The sequence below is a fragment of the Idiotropiscis lumnitzeri genome, chromosome 4, assembly GCF_059441095.1.
Source record: "Idiotropiscis lumnitzeri isolate Australia: NSW breed Sydney's pygmy pipehorse chromosome 4, RoL_Ilum_1.0, whole genome shotgun sequence".
Taxonomy (NCBI): domain Eukaryota; kingdom Metazoa; phylum Chordata; class Actinopteri; order Syngnathiformes; family Syngnathidae; genus Idiotropiscis; species Idiotropiscis lumnitzeri.
This window is the reverse complement of record NC_142394.1, coordinates 24,540,337-24,548,538: the sequence shown is the minus strand read 5'-3', so window position 1 is coordinate 24,548,538 and position 8,202 is coordinate 24,540,337. Positions and strand designations below refer to the sequence as shown.

General features: G+C 45.2%; 1 protein-coding gene across 3 annotated transcripts in view; it reads left to right on the top strand.

The window, feature by feature from the left end:
• The first annotated feature begins 5,150 nt into the window (after positions 1-5,150).
• LOC148338672 (uncharacterized) overlaps positions 5,151-8,202 on the top strand; it is a 33,241-nt gene continuing 30,189 nt past the window's right edge. The window contains exons 1-2 of one of the 3 annotated variants that reach the window (XM_088293324.1): positions 5,151-7,530; positions 7,926-8,006. In XM_088293324.1, the coding sequence (XP_088149450.1) occupies positions 7,953-8,006 (54 nt within the window). In that variant the 5' untranslated portion in view covers positions 5,151-7,530; positions 7,926-7,952. Of the gene's footprint in view, positions 7,531-7,689; positions 8,007-8,202 lie in introns of those variants that run through there. The other 2 variants (XM_088293323.1, XM_088293322.1) reach the window with 2 other exon arrangements.

Genomic DNA, 8,202 nt, shown 5'->3' with positions numbered 1-8,202 from the left:
ATAAACCAATCCGCATACTTGACCAAGATGAAACCCAAATAGTGAGTAGACTAGATAACAAAATATGTGCCGACCGTGTATTTAGCTTGATCTGTTTATGACGAAATGGCGCCCTCTAGTGCACCGGGCCGTCAGTACACTGACTAACTTTGGCGCTTATTTTCTGCAAAGCCGCTGCAGCAGGACGCGGACAATCAACCGAAATCAGGCAGCAGTTGATCGACTGCTCCGGGCTCGACCTCCTCTGACGCTCCATTAGCCTCCCTGCTGAGTGGGGTCGGGTAGGGGGGGGGGGGGGGGGGGGGGCAAAAAGAACGAGAGAGCTGGCATCCTCCTCCTCCTCCTCCTCTTCCTCCTCCTCCAGTGAGCTTCAGCCTGCAGCCTCACTCGCTCTCGCAGCATCCGCCGGTTCCAGCAGCAGCAGCAACACCAGCAACAGCAGCAGCCTTCTTATTTTTTTCTCTCTCTAATTGTTCACGTCCTTCTAACCCCAACGGTTCTCGTTTTTCCTTTTCTTCTTGTTGACTTTAGCGGCGGCGGCAGGTCGCCTTCCTCATCGTCTTCCTCATAGTCCAGAAGCGCTGCAGTTTTGCACCATGAGCGAGGTAAGTGTGGACTATTGCTTCATCTTCATCATGCACCACACGCTCTTCCTCTACCTCGCCCGAGTCTTCCTCGATCTCAAGGTGCGGTGGCAACTCTCCAGCTTTCTTCTTTTTCTTCTTGAGCTTATTTGTCGCAGTGTTGTTGCGCTGCAGAGGCCTGCTGCACCGAACGCAAACATGGTCAAACTCAAACAGCTCACTTCCTAAACGCATTTGTTCGTCGTTTACGAAAACTTAATTGTCAAAAGTTTGACAAAAACTAGTTCTTTCAGTCATGGTTGGGATTTTTAGTTTTGAGACAATTCTGGCCAATAACATTAAAAAGACAATGTATATAGTATGATGTTTGTCTGATGTCTTTAGTCAGTGCTAATTAAAAACATGTTTGTATATTTATTGGTATATACACATATATATAATAAATATATATATAGATATTTATTATATATATATATATATATATATATAATGTGTGTGTGTGTAAATGTGTTTTCTGTCAATCATTGTTCATGGACTTTTGTTTGTGTTGTAGTCTTTGATTTCATGCTGTATGTCTTGTGCTGTGCTGATGTGGTCCAATTCAAGTTTGCTCGCTTTGCTTTTCTTTTTTATTTCCTGGCTCATACTTGACGTCAGGAGCCGCACACGTCTTTGTTTGACAGCCCATCTCCTCGGGCTGAAAGCTCCTCAGCCGCTTCCTTTTCACTCCTTTCACCGGCTTCTATTCAACTCACACGCGCACGCGCACGCGCACTCTCCTAAAGCCTGACTGTGTTCTCATTGGCAACAGCTCGAGGAGGCCGTTGGCATGGTTGGCTTGTGCACAGCGTGAAGGCTTTTGGCACTTTGTGGGGAATATCAGAGGAAGTATGAGAGCTCTTACGTAATGACAGAATTCCTGTTTGCAGCACTTCCGCTGTGTGACAGATGTTTGCTGGATTTTCCTCTCGCTCTCTCATAAGAGCACACTTACTTTTGCTAAAGCTGACACGCACACACACACACACACACACACAGATACTGGCCTCGAATACAATAATAGCACACTTTATACTTGTGTTTTGCACAATTGTCTTCCATGTGAGCAATGGGTACATTGCATCCTTTGACGCGTGTCTATAAATAAACTAAAGGGACTTCATGCTGTTCTATGGCAAAGCTCTCCTGTATATTTGTGAGAGAGGGAGTGTTTATGTGTGTTTTCCATCAAACATTCATAGCAGAACATAAGCTTCCCCAGACCATATTCCCCTTCGGGACCATTTCAGACCCACACCCACTGGCTTACATAAAGCCATTAAGGCACTATTTTTAATGGCCCTACTTCCACATCTTCAATAGAAAGAGTGACGAGTCAAATGCTGGCTAAGTGCCCCCCACTTTTCCCGCCTACGAGAGCTTTGTTCTATCTTTACAATTGCCCTATGAGGACACTACTGCGCACGATGCGCCATAAGACGTCACCATCGGGGTTTGGGAATGCCGCTGGAATCGTCACCCTTGTGGGGAACCTCTCGTAGTGCATCGACGCATCCATGCCAACAGCAAAAAACGCAGGGGGGTGGGGGGGTGTTGACCAAATGAAGGCTAGAATTATTTTTAAAAAAAAGCTCTCAAGGTAACATTAGGTGGACAAAAATGGAGGTATCGCCGGATTACATAAGAGCCATATTCCTCGTTGTATGCCCACTGCAGAGGAATAGGAAGAAGCATCGCTGCATAATATCACATGTGCCTGACTCCGGGAAGACAAGCACGCTGGGGGGGTTGGGGGTGTTTGTCGCTTGTGCATCCATCTGGCTCCCATTCACGCTGGCCCACTTCTCACTCAATACGCCGCGTTCGTTCCAATCTTTCTGCGTTTCTTCTCCTCACGCTCCATATGTGTCTTTCTCTGGCCGTCAGCCGTCCGCCCCCCCGGGGGGGGGGGGTCTTCTCGTTAAATGCTGCAATCTGTCTTTGTCTCTCAGGCTCAGCGCCACCGACGGCCTGACTGATGCACGCGCCGCCATCCTGACGTCGTTCGTCATCGCGTTCACATTCCTTGTCCTCGATCCAAACCTCAGTTTTTAAGTGACTCCGCGATGATCGTATTGTCATCGTCGATGTGCGAATGTGTCGTCAAGTATACTTGAGTGAGCTGTACGGAGAGCCGAGAAGCTGTTCTTCATATTCTGGTGGTTCAGGACAGATGTTTGTTTGATGCAGTGCACTCAGCGCGATACTAAAGACATGACACAAATAGCTGTCACGGTTTTGTTTGTAAAGCATCTTTGGGTGTAATGTCGTTTGATCAAACACTCGGGAAATAGGATCGGGTGGATGAAAAGAACGACCGCACAGATGAGCTTCGGAAAGTCAGATCGGTCATCTCCGGTGTCGGTTCGGTCAGACCCGTGTCGGGTGATTGCTTGCGTCCTTGAGTCACCGAAGGATCTCAGAACAAAAGAGGAAAAGTCTTCAGAGTTTGAGCGCATGGCTGGTTTACTCCGCAAGGCTTTGGTTTAAAAAAAAAAAAAAAAAAAAAGGACTAAACAATGACAGTATTTGGAGGGATGCGTTGAGTCGAAAGCTTTATTTGTAGATTTGGGCCTTTAAAAAATGACGAAAGCGGACTTTTTTTATTCAACGAGAATTTGTATGTTTTGTCCTTTGGTTTGTGCCTTGTAAGACGACAAAAATATAAACTAAAACAAAGAGTTGCACATGTGGATTAGGTGAGCAATGTCCCACGTCGAAAAGCGTTTACCTTTTTTTCCCCCGTGCTTTTTCATCCTGCGTGTTTGTCAAAGTGTCACATGGCCGAGCGTCCGCAAGTCCGACACTCTGGATTGTCTTCCCTCCGGCACAAAAACACCCTACTTGTCGTCCGTCCTCTGACCCTCATCCAATTGCGCCACATAACACATATGAGTGTGATTGTTGGACCTCCGCCTGTCGCTTGCATCTTATCGCCTGTCGGCCACACGCTGGCAAGGCTGCAAAGCTCTCAATGTCACATGATTTGATGAACATTCGCACTAACGTCTTTTTTTTTTCTTTTCTTCCTCCTCCTCCCAGCTGACGTCTCCAAAGTCGGCCAACAGCGGCCAGGCGGCTGTGGACGACAACAAAGGTGTGTAAATAACCACAATTTTGCCACATCCACTACATCAGGTGTGGGTAAACTATGGCCCGGGGGCCACATGTGGCCCGTTAAACATTTTAATCCGGCCCGCCGAACTTGAAAAAAATTAAATGAATAAACCTTGTTCATGTTTTATTTATTTAAGACAGATATATTATTTTATTCACTTTCATTTAAAATTAAATGTATTTATTTTCTCAGATGAGGGGAGGTTACCAAAACACTCTATCCATTTGCTACCGGCCCCTCTGTCAAATTTTAGAACCCCGACCAAACTAAATCCCCCTAAATATATTTCATGTTTTTATTATCACATGCCTCTCTCCACCGCACTACTCATATGCTCTCTTAATGCCCCCTCAATGTATGTAGACCAGGGGTCCCCGATCCTGTTCCTGCAGGTTTTCCATCTCTCCCTGCTGCAACACAGCTGATTCAAATTATCAGATAATCAGCAAGGTCTGCAGAAGCTAGATAACCATCGCTCAGGTGTGTTGCACCAGGGAGAGGTGGAAAACGGCCAGGACACCGGCCCTCGAGGAACAGGATTGAAGACCCCTGATGTAGACTATTCTCATAGAACAGGGCGTGTGCGCCGCACGGGGAGAGAGCACTGTCCAACCCCTGCCACAGACCAGGGATAGGTTAGACACCTATAGGAAGCCCCGCCCCCACCCAGCGTCTGTAATCTGGCTCGTAACTACCAATCACATCTTTAGTTCTCCACCCCTGCAAAACCTTGAGCAGACTTGCCCCAACCCCGTGTATGTCATTCAGGGACTCAGTCTTGTAAACAAGTGACATACGACAGAACGCTAGTGTCGAGATTGCTTGCATTCAATTTTGCTGGTCCTTCTGAGGTTACGTGTACAATCCAGCAAAATGTCCCCTCAAGATTTGTGGCTTCCCCCTCATACATGCCTGTCTAGACCCGGCCTGAAGGGAAATCCAGTTTTTACGAGCAATGCTTAGGTTAGCAATACGGGTTGTGCAAGGACTTTACCTGGATGTCTCTATATTACAAACAACCCAGTCACAGGGACAGGGGGGGGTGTTATTTTGTGCATTACATATATTTTGAAATTAATCTACCAATTAATTGAGAATCTGCATTTTACCAGAATGTGTTTAAAACGAAAACATTGAACCAGAATGTATTACAAAAAGGACAAAATTGTCATCAGGAAATGTTAGAACTAACTGAGAGGAGAATGTGCTTGAATTGGACAAATCTAACTGAGCTCCACCAAACGGCCCCCTCCCACTCCCATCCCCGGTCCCGCCCCATGCAGAGAAGGCCTCGGCGGCGAAGCCTCACGAGCAGGAGGAGGAGATCGACATCGACCTGGAGGCGCCAGAAACGGAGAAGGCGGCGCTGGCCATTCAGAACCAGTTCAGGCGTTTCCAGAAGAAGAAGAAGTAGAGTAACTGCCTGAATCAGAGCCCCCCAAAAAATTACAAAAAGAGAGAAAAAAAAAAAAACAAACACCAAAACTTTCCGCTGATGTACAGAAATGTTGGAGTGGGCGGGGCTATTATTTAAATGAGGATTTTTCTTTCTTTTTTTTGCTATCGTTTGCAAAGTATCATAAAGAATTTTTTCGCATGAGATTGACCGGAGGCGCTCGGGATGGGGAAAAAAAAAAAACTGCAACTCACGAGCACATCCCGATGACAGCCGCGGCTCAGAACGCACAAAAAAACAAACACGGTCGACAAAAGACAAGCACACTCGGCTGGCGTCCGATTTCATGATTGCAAAGTGGACGCAGGCGGCGGTTTGTCCCTCGTGTCCTAGACAGGACGGACATGGAAAGTGCTGCCCGATGTATTCAAATATTTCTCCCGTCATTAGATCTGAGGTGTCACTAGCACGCTACTGACGTCAGCCGTCGCACTTTGGTAACCTGAACGCCTCACCAACGAGCACCTGCCCACAGCTGGCATCGTGTTACCTCGGACGTCTGCTCGCTTGGCGTCGACTTCTCCCTCAAATCTGCGCTCGTCACCTTCAGCGAGAAACTAGGACAAAAGCCGGCCTAGATTCCAAGCACACGGTGCCACTTTGCGACGCTTCGCTAACTGCTAACGAGAGCCTAATTAGTCCATTAATATAGGAATGTAACCTTATTTCTATTTCCAGCCAGCCAGGCACCATTTCCTCGTTTTCCCACCTTGGCTACAAGTCTGTAGTTGTTCTATTAGGCACACCTTTTCTTGTTGCTCTGCTCGCATTTCTTTGTCGTTTGGGAATTCCCATTTGTACTGGTGGACATTGAGTCGCCAATTTGAATTTGCACCACTTAATGCGCAGGCTGTGCTTGAAATCGCCGCATATGACAATCTCCAGAAAATGAGTTTGAAAAGGGCACATCCAGACGTGAACTGATTAAAAAGAAAATGACGCATTTGTGAGGAAGAATCAGTTCTAGACAAGAATCTTTTAGTGGCTGCTACATGACCGTGTCGGGCTACCTCATGTTCACTGACGCAGTACAGATTTCATAAATAAAGATGATAAATATTAAATATTTTGAGTTATAGCCACTTAAATTGATCAGTCATTTTTAAAGTTAAATACTTCCTTTCGGAATGGCTTGAACAATATATAATGTCCACCAAATGTTAGATATTAGATTTTGCCGTGAAAAAAAAAACCCTAATATAATACAAAAAAGTAACTACATAGAAGTAATATTTTGTATAAGGCTTTTATGCAGTAAAGTGATGCTAAAAATGAAATATTAATTGAAACTTATAATATTTTATCATGAATATATTGGACCTGCGTCAGTTCTGCCAGGGCCACCAAAACAGAGCTCATCAAGGCCCGACAAGCCGACCACCCAAATGGCTTAACGTAGAACCTGGCAGCTTTTTGGATTCCAGGTCAAAACGTCTTCAGCATACTCCAACGGTTGACTCGACTTGATTTGTTCCTTTGCAGATTGTTTGAAAAAAGCTCCAATTTCAATGTGAATGTGTGACACGGCGATAGAATTGTTTCAAAAAGGCAAAGGACAATGTAGGAAAAAAGGGTTACAATTTGATGAGAATTTTGGGCAAATTTTCCGATCTAGGTAAGAATCTGTTGGACAAATCTAGATGAGGATTTGTGCGAATGTGTCCGCACAAAAGGTCGCTGGAGTTGTTGGCCTTGTTTGGAAGTAGGTCGACCTTTTTATGAAGCCGAGTCGCTCGGTGCGAATGTGGCGTTAGCGCATTAGCATGTTAGCATGCGATTCCAAACACAGCCAAGCGGATGACGGATGTCCTCCACAGCGTTCCGTCTTCACATGACGGCTGTATGATTTGTTGAAATGCTTTGTGTATTATTCCTGTTGTGAAGGCATGTGACGTCCACAACACTTTTCTTTTTGTGCACTCAATAAAATCTGCTGCATTTGGCATTCCACTTGTGTTGTGTTGCTTTTTCTGCTTTTGCTTAGAGGGGAGTCGAAGTAGACAAGAATGAACCTCTCCCCAAGGAGGTGGCTCCATTCTTGTCAGTGCCAAAGTCAGCCAAGAGGCTTCAGCGCACCCTGAAGCGACCCGAAGGAGGAGAAGCGTGATAGAGAACGCAAGTATAGTTGGAGACAGCTCATGTTAGCAGACTTCATGTTCACGATGTTTCACCAACAACGGTGGCAAGCTATGGCATATGGCTCTTAGCGTTTCTCCCACTGAGCAATCTGACCACAACTTTTTTCACCCTTGGCGGAAAATCAGGACTATGACCGTTAGTCTTTAGAGACAGTGGACATTTCCATCTCCCTGGTTTTTTTTTTGTTTTTAGAGGTAATCATTTATTGAAAATAAATGTTTTGTTTGTATTTATAACTGATATATTATTAAGTGTATATTTTTTTGTTATTTTGTTTTTATATGCAGCACTTTATTGTTGGAGTTTTTTAAAGTGCTCTATAAAAACAGTTGATAAAAATGTCAAAAGTCGTGTTTGTTAGAATTGGTTTGACAAACAGAGATGAGACTTTACAAAGGATCATCTCTCGATTATTTGTTTGAAAAAGACACATATTGTTGGAAAAGGGTTATATATCTGATACCAAAATGTTTCTTTGATGAGAATGTTGGCCGAGGCGCTGGCCACAGAGTCCAACTGCTCCACTGACCTACTTGGACAGGCGCCGATGGCTCTGAGTTCGATTGATTTTTCTGTCACCCTGCTACAGTCACGGCTCAGGACGCGCTTCCCGGAAATGAAAGGCGTCTTCCTTCACAACAAATTGGCAAATGATGAAATTACGTCAAAGGTAAGGTCCAAATATGTATGTTTTGTAGTTTGGACAAAAACATGCATTTCGTTCTGTGTTAGATAGCAACAAATGTCGTCATTGTTGAAATTCAACGACGGTGGTTTAGGAGCGGAAGTGTGATTTTAGCTAGCTTGATGCTTGCTGCTATCGGCGAGTAGCGAGCAAAACGCAACCCAGACGACGAAAACTATCT